This window comes from Sitophilus oryzae, unplaced genomic scaffold, assembly GCF_002938485.1.
Source record: "Sitophilus oryzae breed Bouriz unplaced genomic scaffold, Soryzae_2.0 scaffold_1167_pilon_pilon, whole genome shotgun sequence".
Classification (NCBI taxonomy): Eukaryota; Metazoa; Arthropoda; class Insecta; order Coleoptera; family Curculionidae; genus Sitophilus; species Sitophilus oryzae.
Genome location: NW_022145801.1, coordinates 2,526,392 through 2,549,611, shown reverse-complemented (window position 1 = coordinate 2,549,611; position 23,220 = coordinate 2,526,392). Strand labels below are relative to the sequence as shown.

At 34.1% G+C, this 23,220-nt stretch overlaps 2 protein-coding genes across 4 annotated transcripts in view; one reads left to right on the top strand and one right to left on the bottom strand.

The window, feature by feature from the left end:
* The window catches only part of LOC115888616 (uncharacterized protein CG7065-like), a 135,457-nt gene that overhangs the window by 17,376 nt on the left and 94,861 nt on the right, over positions 1 to 23,220 (bottom strand). For all 3 annotated transcript variants that reach the window (XM_030908383.1, XM_030908398.1, XM_030908392.1), the window contains 4 exons: positions 8,078 to 8,423; positions 4,498 to 4,746; positions 4,294 to 4,436; positions 419 to 632 (listed from right to left, as the gene is read on the bottom strand). In XM_030908383.1, the coding sequence (XP_030764243.1) occupies positions 419 to 632; positions 4,294 to 4,436; positions 4,498 to 4,746; positions 8,078 to 8,423 (952 nt within the window). The remainder of the gene's footprint in view (positions 1 to 418; positions 633 to 4,293; positions 4,437 to 4,497; positions 4,747 to 8,077; positions 8,424 to 23,220) is intronic.
* The window catches only part of LOC115888633 (frizzled-4-like), a 205,562-nt gene that overhangs the window by 143,447 nt on the left and 38,895 nt on the right, over positions 1 to 23,220 (top strand). The window lies entirely within an intron of this gene.

Sequence of the window (23,220 nt, the reverse complement as noted above, 5' to 3'; positions counted from 1 at the left end):
TTTTTTAATAGTTTTAGTTACCAATACTCTTCCGAAACGGCATGACCGATTTTGATGAAATTTTATGTTTAACGTACAGGGTGACAATTTGAAAACGAACAGAATTTAATATTACCTCTACCGAAGATAGTATGAAAATTTGGCGAGAGAGAGAAATATGTCAATTTACATATCAAGGGGGACAATTTTTGAGGCATTTGTTACTTTCGTGTTACTTTCAACCCTTTGACCCCCAGGGCACCTACCCCTAAAATTTTGAAAAGCAACCCCTATTTCTTTTACCATTTTTGTGTTTATAATAGATGTATATGATAAAAAAAAACTAAAGTGTTCTTGAATAGTTGTATTTAGATAGTCGAACTAGTGTCTTATTTTGCTTAAATGGCCTATTATAAATTAAAACAATTGAGAATGATACCTGTTATCTCTCTTATCTCGCGGTGGAGTTGGTTCATCCTTATCATCAATGAGGATAACCTCCGGATCATTGTCCGGTCTAGCGGCCATAGGTAAATTAGGCCTAGGTAAATTTTCTTTTGGAGGGGCCTGGACTGGTTTATTTGCTGGTTTAGTGGGAACGGTTCCAGATGCACCAATGCGGAAACTGATGGGCTGTAATTCTTCAGGCAGTCCTGCAAAAAATATCGATATAAAATGCCAGTACAAACTCGGTTTAATAAAAAAATACAGATGTTGGCTGTGATTTTGTATTTAGGCTTATTTTTTTAAATTCCAAACAACGTTTCTTAATGCCATTTGTCAAAATTCTTTCAAATAAAGGTACTTTACTCTTGAACGATTTTCGTATTTTTGGCCTACACTGTAGGTTGTTTGACTTGCAATCATTCTAGTACCGCTGATATGGTTGTCGGACACGCACTAAATTTTGACAGCATTCCCATTTTAATAGGACGTCTAATAAAAAAATTCGCACATGTTGCATAACTGAACTACACTGTATACAGGGTGGTCCGAACTTTAAACCAAGCAAATTCTGCAGATAAAAATAAGTAAAAAAGTTCGTATAAATGTATGTCCTAAAATGCTTAGTATCGGAGATACAGCCCAAGTAACAAAATTCAGACTTCCGACTAGTTTTGACTATGCGCAACGTTGAAATGGGTACTTTTCTCTACCCTATGCATACCCCAACCTCAAATTACGTAGCCAAAACGTCGCCACGACGTTGCACTTAAACAGTTGTATATTTTGACCCTTAACGTTGGCAAACGTTGTAGGCCACAACGTTGTTAGAAGTTGGGTTTTATACCGTTGTCATTACGTCGTCAGAAGACATGTTTATTGTACTACAGAATAACCAACGTAGTACAACGTTGTGCGACGTTTCATTAAACGACTCAAAGCAACTTCAAAATTATAACCAATCACTACGTTGGATTACGGCGACGAGCGCGAGGATGTCGATTTTTGTTGTGGAAGCGGAACTATCTACACCTAACCTCAAAAAATTCTGTACTGTACTGTCACAGAGCAATTGGTTAGGTTAGGTATTTTTTTTGTTGTACTTATTGTGTCAAGCGAAAAGAAGATGTATAGGATAAAAGTATATAAATACTCATAAAAAGTATTTAGAAGAAAGTCAGCGAGCAAGTCAGTGACCGAAAAATGAAGTGGAAATAACGAAATTAGGTTCGTCATCCATATCCTCGCAATCATGTATCAAAGGAACGTCCACTTCAATTTTGAAATGCTACTAGTGGTAGCTTATCATGAATGGATACTATAGAAATAAATAACAGTACACCTGAAGCCCATACAACAGAGGAATACTGTGAGAATAATGATCCTCCAGAAGAGCAGTCAACTGAAGTTCAGTTTCAGCATAAATTGAAGAGAATATTAGATTTTAATTTTCAAATGAGTGGTAAAATCAACAATACTTCCTATACGGCTTTTTTAACAATAAATAAATAGAAATACTGATCTAATGTCAGCGATCTTATTAACGAGTATTTGACCACCACCACCAAAGAATCACAGTTTTCTTCTTTATTTTATTGTTCCTAGGAAAAAAAGAGCACTGTAAGAAGGAATTTTCTTATTTACCTCCTAGATGTCGGTAGGGTTCAGAGGTCCTAACCTTTGAACCAAAGGTTGTCATAGGTGACCCAAAGGTCACCTATGACAACCTTTGGTTCAAAAATGCACTATATTGGTATTTTAAAGGTTGCCTTAGGCAACTCCGCCATTTTAATACGATTTATCTGTTCGTGCGTTGTGGACGAATCAAATAAAATATCAGAAACCACAAAATACTGCGAATTTCGTTAAAAACTGTATCTGTTAGGGTTGTAAGCTAATTTTCCTGATAGATTTCGTATTTGTCTCAAAATTAAAAAAAAAGAAGTTAGGTTAACCAAGTAAACTATAATTTTAAAATTAAAACTAGGAAATAAAAAAGGAGTTTTGCGATATTTCGAAGGTTTTGTCACTTTCAACAGTAAACTAATCTTCGTTGATGAATTTCGATTGCCGATATCTCAAAACTTTGTAGATTTGTCGAAGTTAAATTCACCTAGTTATTTCTTAATAGAGCATAATATATTCCATTTCTAATTCATACATGATGAGCCATCACCAAGTTAATCGAAATCAATGTTTTGGTTTCCCCATGGTTGAATGTAGTAATATTTGACGACGAATATTTTTAACTCATAGGTGCCCGGTGGCGTAGAAGTATAGGCTCTCGTCTACCAATCTCAAGGTAGTGGGTTCGATTCCCACACCCGGCACTGCATCAGCCGACTCTTTTTATTAAAATAAAAATAGTTTGGGTACCTAGGTCGACTCAGCCTTAAATGAGTACTTTGGATTCACAATCCTGAGGTAATATGTATCAATAGGCGGTTGAAGCGTAGTGCTAGCAACATTACCTTCCTTGTATACCGAACGGCTCTAGTATGGCAAGCTGTACCTTGCTACTCCCAAGGCGTTGAACGCTATATACGGGAGCTATTATTATTATATTTTTAACTCTAACCTCAAAATATCGCGAATCGGCATGAAAAACAACTTTTAGCACACGACGTACTACGTCGCCTCAAACGAACCATTAGCGACCCTAAAAACATCCACCATTATGGTGCAAATATGGGTCGCTTCGATGTTGTCCGGCAACGTTGGGTTTCTCCTGGCGACGTTGTGATTACGCTGAACAACGTAATTTTGCTACTTGGAAGGGTGTAGAAGTTCCATTTTTATTTTTATTTATTATTCGATTTTTTCCAAATAACTTTTGAAGTAACGTTAATATTTGGATGAAAATTGGTGTCTGGGAGTTTTATGACATGAGAAATTTGATTTTGATGTCAATATGACTCCTACTTGTAGAGAGCGCCACCTACATATTTTTTAACTGGTTTGAAGAGTAATAACTTTTCGTCTGTACCTGTATAAAACTACTGAGTAAAAAAATACACATTTACGACGTTTTTATGTAAAAATGCCTCTTGGTAAAAATCGCTACCGAGTAATGGTTCTCGAGATATTTGGAAACAAAATTATCAATACCTATCATCATATTGACATAAAATAAACATGTTGACTAAATAGTTATTAGACTGCAATCATAAATTTGAAATGTTTTTGTGTCAAAAGTTCAACTGGAACTGTTTTATCATCATTTTTTGGCAGAAAAATTTATGATTAATTTTAAAAAAAAATTCCCAAATTTATTTTATTTCAGTCAAATAACTATCTATTCAACGCGTGTGTATTTTTTTGTCAATGACATGTATTGACTATTTTCATTCTAAATATCTTGAGAACGGTTGTTCGTGGCGATATTTACCAAAAGAATTTTTTTTACGTAAAGTCACGGAAATGTATATTTTTTCACTTAGTAGTTTTATACGTTAAGTACAGACGAAAAGTTACTACTCTTACAAACAGTTAAAACACATGTAGGTGGCGCCCCCTACAAATAGAAATCATATTGACATCAAAATCCCAAATTTCTCATGTCAAAAAACTTCCAGACACCAATTTTCATCGAAATATTGACGTTACTTTAGAAATTATTTGGAAAAATCGAAAAATAAAAATGAAACTTCTACAACCTGTATCTCTGAAACCAAGCATTTTAGGACATACATTTATACGAACTTTTTTACTTATTTTGTACCTGCAGAATATGCTGCCGAAGTTGCCGAAATACAGTTCGGACCGCCCTGTATACAGTTTAAATTTTTTCAAATACTAGCTAATAATTATTGTGTTACAGTTCCTCTGTTCTGTTTCTATATTAAACATTTCACCTTAATATTTACTTACCTAGACGTTTTCTCAAAGCATCTTTCCTATTCTTCGCCTCTTCCTGATGAAGTTCCAACATTTTCTTTCCCCAAAACTCGATCCATTCCGGCTTAAAATCGTATTTACTGGCGTCCCTACCTTCACTTTGAAGCTCTTTATATCTGAATTCAAACAAAAATCGTTATAATACAACGTTTAAGCCTGTTTAAATAATAAAACAACCTTCTATTCCAGAATAACTTCCATTCGTCGTTATACTTTGGATGTTTTTCAGGATTCTTTTCGTGTTTTTTCAGTGTCTTTTCCATATCGTTGTCGATGGCCATGCACAACTTTTTGTATTCTTCTAATTTCAACTGGCGTTCCCGCTCGCGAATTCTCATTTTCTGCTGTTCGACGTCCTTAGTCGGTTTTCTTACGTCTCTTTCCCATGGTCTTCTTCCAGGCGACGGAGAGCGACGTCTATAATTACTATTTGCGAAGAAATAAAAGAAGAAATTGATTAGTTAGTGGTTTTCCAGGACGCAAAGTCACAGAATTATTTAACCATACCCAAATAACATATGCAAAAAAAAATAAGTTAGTTTAATTGTTCTACTTTTAGACTATATTTTTCATAACGTCGGTTGTCAAATGTTGATTAGTTGATGGATATCATAAAACAACCCCCTTTAGAACTTTTTCTTTAATGGTCACAAACGGGAGTAAAAGATTAACCAAGCAAACAAACACCAGAGGTGCCACCGTTCATCAAATGGTGTAAAAATTGCGAAAATTTAATCATCTAATTTTCGCAATGGTCGCGCTTAACTTTTTTTAATTTTAGTTCAATTTTCATTTTGTTGTATTTTGTGAATCTATAAAAAATGTTTTCTCCAAAACAAATCCTTTATGGGTATTTCGCCACTGACATATATGTCAGTTGCCGTCTAAAATGTCATCTTGATAACAAAAAGGTTATTGTCAGAGATAGTTAAAATATCAAAATTCACCAGTTATAATTAGTAATTAGACAATTCTATTATATATTATTTCAAAAACAATTTTGATATGCAGGATCAAAACAAAAAGTGCTGTTATATTTTTCAGTTTCCGTTGTCAATCGCGGAAGTTTCAGTCATTTTAGTGTTGTCGGATATTTTTATTTGTGAGAAATAAATATTGCGTTTGGATTGCAAAGCTAAAGGTGGCACTTTTATTGCAATGTAAGCAAGCGTTTGCCCATTTTATATTTGACTTTTTTCATACCTACGACAAATGTACATAGTATATTGAAATTTTATAAATCGTTTTATTTAAAGAATGTTAGAAAACAAGTCTGTAATTGACATACCTAATTGTTATGTAATATATTCCATTTAAATGTAATATATTACTTTACAATTAAAAAAATGTAAATTTAAAAAATATATTAAAAACATATACAAGCATTAATTGAAATTTTTAGTAACCGAACAAACACGAGAGGCGCTTTACTTACTTTCATTTCTTAACATGACAGATGAAGTTCTAAAGGGGGATGTTTTGTGATGGGTATCAGGGATAAACGTGAAAAAAAATCGTAATGAAAAAAATAAAAAGACGATTTAAGTTAAAAGTATTAACTTAAATAAGCACTAATTGTGCGAATTTTAGTTAAGTTATTTTCTGTTTAAAACACACAAGCAAAAAATGTGTACGCAAGTACTAATTGATTTAAAATGAGGGTTAATCAAGGGGTTGTTTTTTTACCGTAATTTTAAAACACACTGTGCAACAATTTTGTGTGTAAATATTCCTAAAATACAATTTTACGGTCAGATCCATGTCTCCTGAGCATTTTGTTTTTTGGATCATGGCAATAAACGCCTTGGTTAATTTTTAAGAGCAACATGAACTTATAACCAACAATTTGCAATTTTTTCAATTATCATTTCTTTTTGAAGTTATTTTTCAATAAGACAAAGCGGCTTTGGTGATTATTGTGAACTATAAACTACTATGAACAGCCCATTATGTTCGAGGTTTGGGAAATGCTTGGCAGGAGGGTTAGAGGTCGCGAAGCGGTACCAGCTTGATTAAACGAATTTCGCTTGGTTCTTAAAGAAGAATGGGAAAGCATAACGCAATAAGATATATGCAGCCTCAACGACAGTATGAACAGACATATACAGGCAGTTATAGCAACCAAAGCAGATAATACATACAATACTGTATGGTTAGTCTTTAACGTTTTTTTTAAATTTAATATAGAGTAATCCAATGCAGCGTATTATGACGTTACGACAATAGTCACCAAAACCATCTCGTCATATTAAAAAATTACATAAAAAAGTAATGATAATTGAAAAAATTGCAATTGATTGTGATCAGTTCATTTCGTTCTTAAAAATTAACCAAAGCATGTATTGACATGAATCAAAAAAACAAAATACTCAGGAGTCATGGTTCTGATCATAAAATTATATTTTAGAAAAATATACACACGAAATTATTGCACAGGGTGTTTTAAAGTTATTATAAAAAAACAACTCCTCGATTAACCCTATATAATATGCCAAATACTAAAGTTTATAAAAAACATGAGTTTACGCATTAAAGTTGATACTAAGGGCTGGCAAAGGTTAGTTTTGGGTCGAGATTTCCGTATGTAAGAAGAGTACAATGCGTTTATAATGTACTGAACAAAAAGAGGACAGTAAACACGTTGCCAATCGTATGAAATAAACCGAGAAACTGTGCACATCGCTAAGAGACGTGGAAGGGGATATAGCAGATTTGTCGCAGTTGACCGGTCGACCCAGTCAATACCTCTGTCAGTACTTAAAGTTCTAGAGAAAGGTGTACGTCATGCGTTCAGCTTCACGATTTAATTACGTCTCGTGATACTTAATTTGTTTATTTATTAACGAGTCGTTGTAATTTTCCCTATAGCTTGAATTTTTTTAAGTGCAAGCTAGAAACACTTGCATTTTTGGTAAAAATAAGTGAATTGAGTGGGTGTTCGATAGTGGTCGATTGTAGTTTTTGCAAGAACTTTGTTAATATTTCTGCTGTATTTTCTTTGTAGACAGTATGTGAAAATCTTTATCAATAAAAAAATTACGTGGATTGTTTACAATTTTTGAATGGAAAAAACAATTTTATCGAATTTTTCTTATGTAAACATATTGTAAAATATCCGATCTTGAAAATAAAAAAAAGTTTCAATATCTAAAGTGGTTCTTGAGTTATGGCCTGTTATGTGTTAAAAAGGTAAGTTGAAATGACACCCTAACGATATCCTTATAATTCCATTTCAGATGCTCAGAAACATGTCTAATGATTTTATCTAGTTATCACTTGAAAAAAAAATCTTTTAAAAATAAGCGGTTTGTGATCGTGATTTTACTTTACTTGATAGGGAAAGGCGTATCGGCAACGCCGCAACAGCACACCGTCGCGTCGGTTGGTCGCATTTCTCTCACTCCGACTTAATAAGATCCCTATGCGATTTACTTCCACACATGTAAATGCCGACCCAAACGTAACAGTTGCCAGCACGGTATAATGACATACAGCTTGCCAAAAAAATCATGAAAATAAAGCGTTTTATGCATCTGAGTGTACTTCTTTTTGAACTTTTGTTAACCTTGCAATAAAAATGTAGGTTTTTAACTTAAATGGAAGTAAAATAATTTAATTATTAAATACAGTTTGCCTTAATATATAATTTTAATTACTAAAATACAATGAAAATTTGACTATCTGAATGAAATAAATTATTGTAAAGCAAGTATTGCTACAGATTGGCTCCTAAATACTATTTTTTATATCTACATACCCCGTTCTAGGCGGTGGCGACTTATTCCTCGAAAACTTTCGCCCCTTATTACTATCCTCGTCGTCGCTAGAGATGCTCGACATGCTGCTCAAACTGGACCGGCGTGTCTCCCCCCTAAAGGGTCGCACCGGGGGTCGAACGTTAGCACCAGGCCCTCCTGGTCTCTTGGGCACCTCGACGGGTGTTTTTTTCACCTCCGGCGGTTTCTTAACAGCTGCTGCCAGCGGGCGCGTCTTTTTCGTAGGCGGGGCTACGGCCGGAGGGGAGGGGCTACGCTTTTGGAACGGTTTCTCGATGAAGGTTTTGCCGTCCCAGCTTGTAGCAGGTTTAGTTGGTTTTCCATCTTCTATGTTTTAAAAATAAATATACAGGGTGGTCCGAACTGTATTCCGGAAACTTCGGCAGCATATTCTGCAGATAAAAATAAGTAAAAAAGTTCCCATAAATGTAAGTCCTAAAATGCTTAGTTTCGGAGATACAGGCTGAGGAAATTTTTATTTCGGTATTTTTTCCAAATAATTTCTGAAGTAACGTCAACATTTGGATGAAAATTGGTGTCTGGGAGTTTTTTAAAATGAGAAATTTGATTTTGATGTCAATATCACCCCTACTTATAGAGGGCGCCACCTACAGATTTTTAACTGGTTTGAAGAGTAATAACTTTTCGTCCGTACCTGTATAAAACTACTGAGTAGAAAAATATACATTTACGACGTTTTTTACGTAAAATAGATCTCTTAATAAAAATCGCTACGTGTAGGGAATGCAATCCCGTAAATGCTGGATCCCTCTGAGATTCCGCGGGATCGAAGTTGCGGGATTTATCGTGCGGGATCCGCGGACCTGGTTTTAGATGCATCTATTGTGATTAAGATGCTATATGGTTTTCGAAAATATATTTAGCGAATTCTCGTATACAAGGTGTTTTATAAGAGAGTGAAAATTTGGTCAAGAATCTTTTTTACCGCAAATTTACGAGTTTTAAAGAATCGAAATTTTTACCAAGTACGACTAATCTGTATTGAAATTAGAAAAAAACAATTTGATCGGTTTTTTAATTTTTTTTGTTTTAAGGAAAATTGACTTTTTTTCGAAAAATATGCATTTTTAATCATATGTATGGTCCTAAGTGGTACAAAAAGCTTTGTACATTCTGCATATGTCAAAAAATTATTGATGAGTCTATCTAAAAGCAGATAACTAACACAAGTTAAAAAAACTTCAACATCAGAATAATATTTTTATTTATAAAATAAGTAGATAAATTATAATAAAATTTAAGTTTATTTAATATTAAATATATTTTTGAACACCCTGTATAAATCGGTCCAAATTTCTGTACAGCTAGTTTAAGATACACGCTATATCAATATGTTGTGGGCCTATGCAAAATGTACAATGCCTTTTGTACCATTTAGGATCAAATGTATGACTATTGTTTACAGTCCCGCAATTTTGCGGATCCGCGGGATTGATTGCTTTAATCCCGCGGGTTTGCGGGATTGAGATTTTGGTGCGGGATTGCATTCCCTAGCTACGAGTAATGGTTCACGAGATATTTGGAATCAAAATTATCAATATCTGTGGTCATTGACGTAAATTGTTGACCAAATATTTATTAGACCGAAATCATAAATCTGAAATGTTTTCGTTCCAAAAGTTCAACAAAAACTTTTTATCAGTTCCTAAATTTATCATTTCAGTCAGATAACTATCTGCTTGAGATTGTTTATTTTTTGTCAATAATGACAGGTATTGACTATTTATTAGTTTTTTTTAGGTATTAATAAGTAATTTTATTAGATATATTTTTTACGTAAAAAATCACGGAATTGTATATTTTTTCACTCAGTAGTTTCATACAGGTACGGACGAAAAGTTATTACTCTTAAAAACAGTTAAAATACATGTAAATGGCGCCCACTACATGTAGAAGTCATATTGACATCAAAATCAAATTTCTCATGCCAAAAAACTCCCAGACACCAATTTTCATCTAAATATTGACATTACTTCAGAAATTATTTGGAAAAAATCGAAATAAAAATGAAACTTTTACACTATGTATCTCCGAAAGTAAGCATTTTAGGACATACATTTATACGAACTTATTTAATTATTTTTATCTGCAGAATATGCTGCCGAAGTTTCCGGAATACAGTTCGGACCACCCTGTATAGCCAAAACAATTATCACGTCTTTGAGTAAGTCAAATTTAAATTGAATTTACAAGATAGCAATAATTACTTTGAGAATGGACGCTTTAAAGACTTTTCGGTATTTTTTCAATGAGAGCGATTTAAATTTTGAAAGATTTTAAAATTTTTGAAGATTCTAACCTTGACAAGAGAAAATTATTTCTGTTATTATCTTGTTTGTGGTTGTTCTTAGCAACTGCTATAGCAGCACCAGATCGCGTACAACGGTCGCGACCCAAAACAATTATTTATTTCCTTTATCTATGGTTACCACAACGTTGCCACGTCAAATATCAAAACAAAAAGAGCTCTAGGTATTTCTACCGTTCATCGTCACAACAATAATTAAATTATTTTAACCTTGCTCATCTTTAGTACGTACCGTCATGATTCTTGGTTAACTCGTCGTGAACCACCAATTCTATAAAATTATATCCCATCTGTTCAGAGAAGTGTTTCCCCCTGGATATTATAGTCAGATAGTGTATGCGGTCCTTTTCAAACTTATCTTGGTCGATGGCAAACGGTTTCAATCGGCCGTACTTCTTTTCGATGGCTTCGGCGATTTTCTGCAGAATCAATTGCCAGTTGCGTTTGTACTGCTTCGTCATATACGGAGCCAGAGCACGAAAACAAGTTGGAAAATGTTTTTGCAGATACTGAAACAATACCAAAAATGACAACACAAAAACCATGGGTGTAGAGGTTCGATAACAAGGGATTTTCCGAAATTCCAGTTCCAAGGGGGCGAAACCACCACTCAAATATTACAATATTTTCAATTTAACAAACGGTCAAGTTCCCGAACAAACGCTTAAACAAGTATATTTTATTTTGTTTTTTACATATTTTAAGATTTTTTAAAAATGTGTACAGGGTGTTTCGAAAAATCTGGTCATTGATTAATCACGATCCTGCTTAAAGCGCCTGACGTAAAAGGCTGATTTTTGGAAAACAGATTGACTTTAGGGTGTAGAGGTTCGACAAGAAGCGATTTTTCGAAACTCGAATTCTAAGGGGGTGAAAACACCCCTCAAATATTAGAATATTTTTTATTTAAAAACGGTGAGTTTTTCGGAAAAACTCTAAACACGTATATTTTATTTTGTTGTTTAACATATTTTAAGATTTTTCAAAAAAATTATACAGGGTGTTTCATAAAATATGACCATTGAGTAATCACGATTCTGCTTAAACTGCTTGACGTTTAAAGCTGATTTTTGGCAAACGGATTGACTGTGGGGTGTAGAGGTTCGGTATGGAGGGGTTTCTCGAATCTCAAATTCCAAGAGGGTGAAAACGCCCCTCAAATATTACAATATTTCTTATTTAAAAAACGGTTAGTCTTTCGGGACACGCATAAATTATTTTGTTTTTTACATATTTTGAATTTTTTTAAAAAATCATACAGTTTGTTCCAAAAAGTTGGATAATTGATTAACCACGATTCTGCTTAAACTGCTTGACGTAAAAAGCTTATTTTTGGCAAACGGATTTTTCGAAAGTCAAATGCCAACGAGATGAAACTACCCCTCAAATATTACCAAGTTATATAATAATATCGCCATATTGTTTTTTCTCATCCTGACATAAATGTGAGAAAATTTTATCCAGTCTGTATGTTAATGGAAATTCTTGCTTTGCTTTATCATCACCATTACAAATGATTAATTCGACGCGAACGAAGTCACGCTAATTGAAACTATAAAACACTCAGGTACCAGATTTGTGTTATATAACACTGTTTCGGGTAGTAAAATTTAAGTGAAAAAGAACACAAATTGAGCGTCGCGTTGTGTTGTGACAATTTCAAATGTTAAAAAAATTGCCGAGAAAATATTAACACGTAAAGGAGAGCGTAATTACGTGATTGTTCACAATACACAATATTCCCGGAACAATTTTTTCGTGTATTTGCTATTTAAACCCGTGTATTTATTTAGTCCGCTATTTACGGTATTCTCCGATGGTGGCAGTACCGGCGGAGAACGCACCTGGCATATAGATTAAGGGGCATTTACGTAAATTTTATTGCAATGCATCATATAGCATCAAGGCAACAGAAGCTCTGTGGTATGGACGGTAGTCGGAGGTTGCTCAAGTTGCAAAAACGTTACAACAATTACAAGAAATGTTGAACACATATACCTGGGGATACGACGCTTTGGGCCTTAAGCTAAACATCGACAAAAGCAAAATCATTTGCACTCCCGGAAGATCACAACAACGCTATAAAAATCGGAGAATTATTGGAATATGTAGCGGAATTCAACTACCTCGGCAATTTGATTTCGGAAAATGCCAATATCGACTCTGAAATTCAGCATAGGATTAGCAGCGCCTCAAGAGCATTCTGGAAATTAAAAGACGGTTTTCTACAATCATGACTTGGGTACAAAAACGAAACTTGCAGTGTACCGAGCAATTGTAATCCCCACCATGTAATATGGGAGACACCTTAGACAACTCTTAAGAATCCGATGGTTCCATCATGTCTCAAACGCATCGGTCCTTGAAAAAGCTAACTGCGAGAATATTGAAGTCATGGTTACAAAATTCCGCTTAAGATGGGCTGGTCACCTATGCCGAATGCAAGAAAACCGCATACCAAAATCTCTGTTTTACAGTGAGCTTGTAGACGGTAAGAGGAGGCCGGGTGGACAACTCAAAAGGTACAAGAATATTTTCCACGAAAACTTAAAGGGGATTAATATGCAGAATGAGTGGGAAGACGCAGCTCACAATAGAACTCGATGAAGAGGAATTGTGAACTCAGTGAACAGCGACAACCAAAGAGTAAAGAGGCAACAAAGCAATGAGATTTTTGAATGTCCGGAGTGCGGTAGGCAGATAACATCGCGTATCGGGCTTTTCAGTCACAGAAAAGCTCATGAAAGAAAACGCCTTGTGTGACCATCTTCTGATGCGTGTCAAATACTCGTTAGCGAGTAATGGTAGTAGTAGTAATAGGTCGGAGGTTCTACTCTGATATTGTGGAGATGAAACAGGGAGTACCACAGGATCTATTCTTGGACCCATATTTTTTTTGTTACATGAGAATGGTCTGTCTGTAGAGCCTGTCTGTGCATAAAATTATTGTTGATTCAAGAAAAAGTTATTTTTTGCAAACCAGTATAATTACAGAAAATAAACTATACCTGTGAAATATGGTTGTAGCTGGCCAAATGCGTCAATACGGTCCTGGGATCGCCTCTCTTATCGCACAGAATGCATAGATAAAAAGGTTCCTTTGACGGATCGTAGTCGTGCATTTCTATTAAGTACTCCAAAGCCACTAAAGGCCCAACTTTAAATCCATCTAGTTTTTCCTGAAAAATAAAACAAATTCTTTAATTTTAAATTAATTTAATAAAAATTAATTTAAAAATGTTGATGAACTATTAAATCAAAATATATTTAATTTATACAACAGTTGAGGAGCAGACTTTCTAGATGCATTTTGTCCAGTTTTTCGAATTTTGGCAAACCAAGAAACTGCTACGCTTTTTGCAGGAAACTTCCGAAAAACTAGAAGTTTTGAAAAATGGATAAAAAATCATAAAAATAGTAGACCTACATGTAAAAAATCTAGTTTTGATGATATCTGAAAAAATTGCAAAAAAATGTCTGACGTAATATTGTAACTAGGGAATGCAATCCTGCAAATGCTGGATCCCGCAAATGCGGGATCCCTCTGTGATTCCGCGGGATCAAATTTGCGGGATTTGCCGTGCGGGATCTGCGGGATCGACACCAGGGGATTCCCCTTACGGCTTGGCCATTAAAAATAAGTGAGACAAACAGGTTAGTTATTAGATTTCTTTCTGGCGTGGCGTGAAAGTGAAGAAAAGCGTTTAACTAGTACTTGTGAACAATTTCGTCAAATAAACTGCCGGACATAATTATCGGGACAAGCAAAATTTTAGGGTAAATTTAAAGTTGAATATCTCTTGAACTAAAAAAGATTTTGGGATGCGGTTTGGACCAGGTTTTAGATGCATCTATTGTGATTAAGATAATATGTGATTTTTGAAAATATATTTAGCGAATTCTCGTATACAGGGTGTTTTATAAGAGTGTGAAAATTTGGTTAAGAATCTTTTTTATCGCAAATTTACAGTTTTTAAAAAATCGAAATTTTTACCCAGTACGACTAATCTGTATTGAAATTAGAAAAAACAATTTGATTGGTTTTTTATTTCTTTTTGTTTTAAGGAAAATACGACGTTTTTTCGAAAAATATGCATTTTTTGTCATACGATGGTCCTAAATGGCACAAAAAGCTTTGCACATTCTGCATGTGCCAAAAAATTATTGATATAGAGTATATCTAAAAGCAGATAACTAACACAAATTGAAAAAAAAACCTTCAACACCTTCAACATCAGAATAATACTTTTATTTATAAAATAAGTAGATAAAAATTATAATAAAATTTAAGTTTATTTAATATTAAATATATTTTTTGAACACCCTGTATACATCGGTCCAAATTTCTGTTCAGCTAGTTTAAGATACACGCTATATCAGTATATTGTGGGCCTATGCAAAATGTACAATGCCTTTTGTACCATTTAGGACCAAATGTATGACTATAAATGCATATTTTTCGAAAAAAACTCGTATTTTCCTTGAAACTAATTTTCTAATTTTAATACAGATTAGTCGTACATAGTTAAAATTTCGATTTTTCAAAAATTGTAAATTTTCGGCAAAAAAAATTCTTGATCAAATTTGTACACTATTATAAAACACTCTGTATGTATAATTCGCTAAATATATTTTCGAAAACCACATAGCATCTTAATCACAATCGATGCGTCTAAAACCTGGTCCAAACCTCATATCAAAATCGAAGAGAGAAAAGAAGAGCATTTATTGTTTACAATCCCACAATTTTGCGGATCCGCGGGATTGACTGCTTTAATCCCGCGGGTTTGCGGGATTGAGATTTTGGTGCGGGATTGCATTCCCTAATTGTAACACTGCGTATGTAGTTTGCTACCTTTGGTTGAAGATCTTAAAAAGTGGACAAAACGTATTTAGTAAGTCTGCTCCCCTCAGTTGTATTACACAAAAAAAAACTACATTTGACTCAATGTCCTCAAATGCTCCTATTTGACGTTATGGAAACCAAAATAATGTCCAATTTGGGTTTATATCAATTTGAGAAAAAATCATGTAAAATACAATTTCAGTCAGCCATTTTGATGTGAACCGAAGGGATAACAGTTACTTGCATAATGTCGACCAATATGTTTTAAAATAAACATTATTAATTAAAACAATTAAAAATAGCAATCAGGTCAACGTGATCAGATGCCAGTAACTGAAGATTAAATTCAACGCTGTCATCAATAGTCTAATTATACCGTAAACTGTTTAATTATTTAACTGACGATGACCAGGAAAGACAAAACTGATATAAAAAGAGAATACAGAAGATAGCGCAGTTAATTTGTCTTGTAACCTACCAGCAATATAAAACACTAATTCACCACACACCAAGACACTTTACTTTTGCACTGATTAAAACCCCGTTTTAATCATCTGCTAATGATGCTAACATGGTTAGCGAAACGCGCGTGCGGTACAAAAGTAAAGTGTTTTGGTGTATTGTGGTGAATTAGTGCTTTATTTTGCTGTTGTAATACCAAAGGTTCCAACCTTCAACTGTAACCTAGCAGCCTGTGTGCCTGATAGTAAGCTTGTTAGTCAGAGTGATGATTCTTACTTGAATTTGAGCCTGTCGAGTAACTTCTCCTTCCATCCCAGGAGGCACTGGTTCCCCGGGAGCTACCTCAATAATTACTTTTCCTTCATCTGACGGTTCCGCGTCCTTTTCTTTTTCGAGATGCCTGTTTGTCACATGCATATTGATGGAGTGTCTTCTGCCCAGCTCATGCTGGTACACCCTTCCCATAACTGGGCATTCACAAACCTATTTATAAATCAAAATAAATTTGTTTGCATAGATGGGCAGCTGAATAAATTATTTTTGGATAAAATTATAGGCTAAGGATTAACCATCATAATATATACCGGGTGCGTCTGAAAAGTGGCAAAGCCCTATAAATTTTTTATTTTTTCAGATAAAAAACGAGATTGGGTATGTTAGTATATGACATAAATTAGGATTGATTGACGTACTCAACTGTTTTCGGTCGCTTCCTGTTTCACCGGAAATGACTATAACTTTTGATTTTTAAATGGCACCCTCAGTATTTTGTTACTTTATTCGATAGAAAATGACACCGTGAATAGAATGACATATCGTATGTCAATTTTCCGAATATGGTTTATTTGAAATTGCAACATTCGATTCATAACGACAATTTGACGCGAAATACCAAGTGTGTGGTACCAAATTATTCGTAAAAAATGCTTTTTCCAAATATGCTAATGAGCCACCCTCGTTCCATTTGAAAAAATTGAGATATGATTAAAAATACGATTTGAGAATCTTTTAACCGGCCGGGACAAGACACTAAAAACATTAGACGATCAAATATCTTTTTCCAATGCTTCTTGATTAAAAATTAGTGTTTTTAACACAGCTATGGCACTCTAAATTGAAGTTTGAAGTACAATTTTGTTTTAAGCGAAAATGTCAATCAAGGTCAATAATTTTTAACCAAGAAGCCTTGCAAAAATAGATTTGATCATCTAATGTTTTTAGTGTCGTGTCCTGTCCGGTTAAAAGGTGCTCAAATCGTATTTTATCTAATTTTTTTCAAATGGAAATTGTGTGGCTAATTAGCATATTTGAAAAAGCATTTTATACAAATAATTTGGTACCACACACTTGGTATTTCGAGCCAAATTGTCATTATGAATCGCACGTTGCAATTTCAAATAAACCATATTCGAAAATGTCAAAAGGTGACATATGATAGGTGACATATCGAATAAAGTCACAAAATACAGAGGGTGTCATTTAAAAATCAAAAGTAATTTCCGGTGAAACAGGAAATGACCGAGAACAATTGAATACGTCAATTATTCCTAATTTATGTCATATACTAACTTCCCAAATCTCGATTTATTATCTGAAAAAATAAAAAGTTATAGGGGTGGGCCTCTTTTTGAGACGCACTCGGTATATCATTAATGTAGGACTACTATAACTTAATAAACACTTAACTATCTATCTTAAACATAAAATGACGTATTTCTAAATCTTTCTTACCTTGCAGAACCAATGTTCGGCGCCATTGACATAAGAAAGTTCGAAAATATTATCATACTGTCCATTTCTGAGAATGGCCTTCTGTTTAAGTATGCGATCATTTTCAGTTTCCTAAATAAAAGAAAATTATATTGAATCAATATGTAATACATGTGTATTAATAATAAAGGTGTCATCATATGTTGAAAAATATTACAACATACATAATTTATACATTACATGTTGTAATTTATAATATATACAAATACAACATATACAACAATGACATATTAGTTATGTATGTATAGCAACTTGTATGTCAGGTAATACACATTAAAATGTAGTAAACTTTAGTATTTGCGTCAAATATAAAATCCAATGCTTCACACATCCCAACAAACCAATGCTTAAAAAAGCATTTGACATACATATCTGGTCATCCTAAATCCGTAGTCTGAATATAATTGGTAAGATAAAGATGGAGATACCCTAATGAAAAATTCAAACGTGTTAAAGAGAGATAAAAAGCCGGCCGATACATTTCTTCTATGCGGTATTGCCGGTTTTCCGTTAAAATACTTAAAATCGACAAAGAAAACGTTTTGGATATTAATGCAGCAAGTGTTAGACAGACGTAATACCTCACGTATTATATCTTACCTTGTGTTGGTGTGCCTGCATATAAGAACCGACAGACCTGCATTTCCTTGTATCTCTATTCTAGCCACTGGTTATAACGTACCACGACTATTTCATCTTTATCTTACTCATTAAAACACAGACCACGGATTTAGAATGGCCAGAATGGTATAATTCGGTCAGGTTCATACTCTTAGTTCGTTACGCGTAATTCATGATTGTGTCGTGACGATGGTTAATTTTTTTATGTAATAATATTAGGTTACCGGTATGTTTTAACGAAGGACGAAGATGAATACAAACCAGATAGCGTGTTTTACTATGGTTCGTAAGAGCAAATGAATTCAACTCTGATAAATTCATTTGTACAATATGAATATACTTTATACTCATTCCCTTTGTATTTTTCCTACAAGTTGCCACAACACAATTTCTATTTTTTATTAATAAAAAATATCTAATATCAACATCACAATTTATTACAAGCATTTGTTGCATAAAAACTTAATTCATAATAGTTGAAGTATAAGCAGAAACTATAAAATTATGATAAGGAAAGAAAAGAAATTATTTATAAACAAATGCCGCGTATAAAATATGTCTCAGTTGACGTAACGAACCAAATAGACGCAATTCGGTTCTGTATGTTGCATACCGGTAGTACATACCCGTAAATTTAACCCCCAAATAGTATTAGGTATTGGACAGTTGTATTATGCTTCCAAAAATATTATTTATCAAGTTACCAACATATTTTTTATACAAAAAACGTTTGTCATATTACAGTAGATTAAATAAACATTTTAACAATTTCTCAACTCAGTGAAACCGTTGATTGAAAGAATCGGGAAGATACGCAACCTAATTGGCAAATTCGTGACAAGGCTGATTTGATTTACCCTTACGTCTCAAGTGCTGTACGGTGGAGCCCCTAGTCATTCAGCGGCCAACGCATAAAACACTCATTTTTTCTAATTCGGCTAGCGATGGCATATCGAAGAGCGACAGTGTTGCCATATTAAAATGTGTAATATCTGTAATAAATTTGACAAAAATATCTTTGGATAAAAATTCCGCGTATACAGGGTGTCCCAGGCTGAGCGTGCATTAGAAGTTTCTAGAGAACTACAATATCTGGATCGAAGATTTTTCGCACATCATTGTTTCACAACGAGATCTATCGATTAAAAATATTTTCAAATGGCAGCACTTCCGGAAATACCGAAAGCTGACAACAACTTTCTTATTTTAAATGGGTGCCCCCATTTTATATTTCATACTTAAATTCTCTGTAAAATTCTATGAATTTTAATATTAACACTCTATAAACACTCTATACCTAACATTAACCGTTTTTGAGAAAAAAAATATTTAAAATTTTTGGATGAGAAAAATATGTGTATAGCTTAAACGTCAAACATAGTGATTGCCACAGCCACTGTGCCATAAAGAGAAGAAATGTGGTTATCTATTTCAAAAATTAAATTGTTCGAATGTCATATCATAATGGCCGCAGATGTCATGGAATTGAGCGATTAAAAATTATCATTTTTTTTTCAAATGGAAACCCACTTTTTTTTATTTTACTACCGAAAAGGTTTTTCAATTCGTTACTTTTTTACTATACATGTTCCTCGACCTAAAATAAATCGTTTTTAAGATATTTAAGATTTAGCCAATGCGCTGTTTTTTTTCGATCATCTGGTATATTATTAATAATATCAACTCTATTAGATATCACTATAGAACGAAAATACAAGATATATTTTTATAAATACACTTTTTAATATGCAGTATTTATAATACAGGAAATTCAAATAATTCGTTTTCTGACAGATGGAAATAAACTGTCTGACTGTTTGACACTTAATATCAAAGGAAGCTAGATAAAATCAAGAACAATATACGATTTCAAACTAAATCTTAAATAACTCAAAAACTATTTATTTTAAGTATATGAACATGTATAGTTAAAGAGTAAGAGTGAATTAAAAAACATTTTCATTAGTGAAATAAAAAGAGTGGGTTTCCATTTGAAAATAATGATTTATGATAATTTTTTAATTGCTCAATTCCATGACAGCTAGCGCCATTATTATATGACATTTGAACAATTTATTTTTTGAAATAGATAGCCACTGGATAGCCACATGTCTCCTCTTTATGTCACAGTGGCTGTGGTAATCACTAAATTTGACGTTTAGGCTATACACATTTTTTTGACATGTAGTTTTTTTCGTCCAAAAATGTTAAATATATTTTTTCTCAAAAACGGTTAATGTTAGGTATAGAGTACAAAATTCAGAGAAGATATAGAATACCAAAATTCATAGAATTTTACAGAGAATTTAAGTATGAAATAAAAAATGGGGGCACCCTTGTAAAATATTGAAAATTTATTCATGTTAAACAGAATAAACAACAAAAATGTAACGCCCATATACGGGCTGCAGCAAAATTTGTGACCTTAGACGCCATTTTTTTGGACATAACGAATGAATTATTAGCTGGCCTCAGCGACAATTTTAGCGATTTTTAATAGTTGGTTGTGTGTAATGAACTTTGTATAAACTTTATTACAATGGTAATTTGTTCAGCTTTCAAGTGTAAAAAGCGCAATGATAAGAAAGAGCCAGGAGTTTAGGACGTTTATAGGAAATAAACAGTCCATAGTGAGATGTTTGGACTGCATCTCAATGTCTCCAAGACCAAACTATTGGTCTTTTCTAAGACTCCAATAAATGCACACCTGCGTGTCAAGGGACAAACAATCGAACAAGTGACCTCAATAAAGTATTTAGGAGCTAACATCAATAGTCAGTGCGACCCGAAAAGAGAAATATTTTCAATAATTGAGCAAGCGAGAAAAATCATCGTGAGAATGAAATCTTTTTTACATGACGAGACCTCAGTGCGGAACTCAGAACTCGAATGGCCAGATGCAAGACGTAGCATCTGGCCATTCGAGTTCTCTGTGTTACTCTATGGATGTGAGAGCTGGAAACTGGATTCACAGACCGAAAAGAGAATAGAAGCCTTTGAAAAGCCTTTGAAATGTATGTATACAGACGGATGCTGCGAATCTCATGGGTACAAAGGATCACCAACGATGAAGTACTCAAGCGCATGCGGAAACAAAAAGAGATACTGAACACCATCAAGGAAAGAAAAATGCAATACCTGGGTCATGTGATGAGAGGTGGTAGATACAAAATACTGCGTCTCATAATAGAGTGCAAAGTGCAAGGGAAAAGATCAGTAGGAAGACGCCAGAACTCATGGTTAAAAGATTTGAGGAGATGGTTTGAACGCTCGTCTGCGTAAATCTTCCGGGCTTCAGTTTCCATAGCCACAATTGCCATTTGGATCGCCAACCTTCGACAGGAGAGGGCGTGATAAGAAGAAGAATGAAGAAGAATTGTAAACTGAGTTAACAATTCTTCTTCATTGCGTTCTATATTGTGCACTGCTTCATCCCACTGATTCTGCATGCTTATCCCCTTTTAAGTTAATAGAATTAAGATAATATCCTTGTACCTTTTGAGTTGTCCACTCGCTTTCCTCTTACCGTCTACAAGCTCGCCGTAAATAAGAGATTTTGGTATAGGCGGTTTTCTTGCATTCTGCATACGTGAGCCAACCTTCAGCGGGATATAGTAATCAAAACTTCAGTGCTCTCGCAGCTAGCTTTTTCAAGGACCGATACGTTTGAGACATGGTGTATCATTTGAATTCTTAATAGTTGTCCAAGGTGTCTCTGTCGCAACTTATTTAATGCATTCATGTGCCGGTACGGCACCCAGGTTTCGCTTCTATATAACATGGTGGTGATTATTATTGCTCGGTACATTGCAAGTTTCGTTTTTGTGTTCAAGTCATGATTGTGGAACACCCTGTCTTTTAATTTACAGAATGCTCTTGAGACGCTGCTAATTCTGTGTTGAATTTGTGTTGAAAACTGCTTTACTGAAAGTCAGTGATGATCTTTGCAGAATATGTGACAAAGGTGATAATGGTTGCCTACTTCTCCTGGACTACTCAAAGGCCTTTGATACGTTAAACCATAGGATACTTTTGGAGAAATTGCAATATTTTGGTTTCAGTGACTGTTCACTGAAACTCATGGCGTGTTACTTGGCTGGTCGACAACAGAGAGTTTTTATGAGAGAATCTCCTTCGACTTTATTGCCTGTAGATTGTGGTGTTCCTCAGGGCAGTATTCTTGGTCCACTTCTGTTCTCTATTTATGCGGCAGATTTTCATCAATATGCTGATGATTTTCAAGTCTACTGTTCCTTGAGTAAAGATTTCAAAGCCTCCGAAAGCAAAATAAATGAAGATCTGAGAATAATTTACGACATTTCACACCATCATAGTCTTTTCTTAAACCCTAATCAGACTCAACTAATTTTTGTGGGTAAGAACTCGCCAGATGTTTCTCAAAAATTAAATATCGTACTTGACAATATCACCATCACACCTGCTTAAAACTGCAAAAATCTTGGGGTTTATTTAATATACTATTCTGGGATTCTAAACTGAGATTTGAAAAGCATGTATCATATATTTTGCAGAAATCGTATTGTAAGTTAAAGACAGTATATTTATATAAAGATTTTCTTAACAGAGATGTTAAATTGACCTTGTGTAAAAGCCTAATTCTTCCATTGGTCTTCTACTGCGACACAGTCTGCACTGGCCAGCTCTACTTAACAAGGAAAACAAAGCTTAACAAAACTTGTCAACTCTTGCTTAAGGTATTCATTCAGTACTCCTAAATTTGATCATGTTTCCCCTCTTTATAAACAATCGGGCTGGTTAGGACTTGAACAGTATGCTTTTATACATACGTGTATACTAGTTTATAAAATAGAAAAAATTCAAGAACCTCATTATTTGTTCGACATACTTGTCAAGGCAGCTGACCTCCACGACCTTAATACCAGAAAACGCAGCAGTTATGTTGTGCCTAAACATCGGACAGCCTTGTTTGAAAAATCGTTTTCGTATTATGCTTCGAAATGCTACAGTTCACTTCCTCCGCACATTAAAAGCTGTCCGTCCATTGCAGGTTTCAGGAAATCTCTTGTTGATTTCAATTTAACTTTATAAAAGTATTATTGAATTGTACCTTAAGC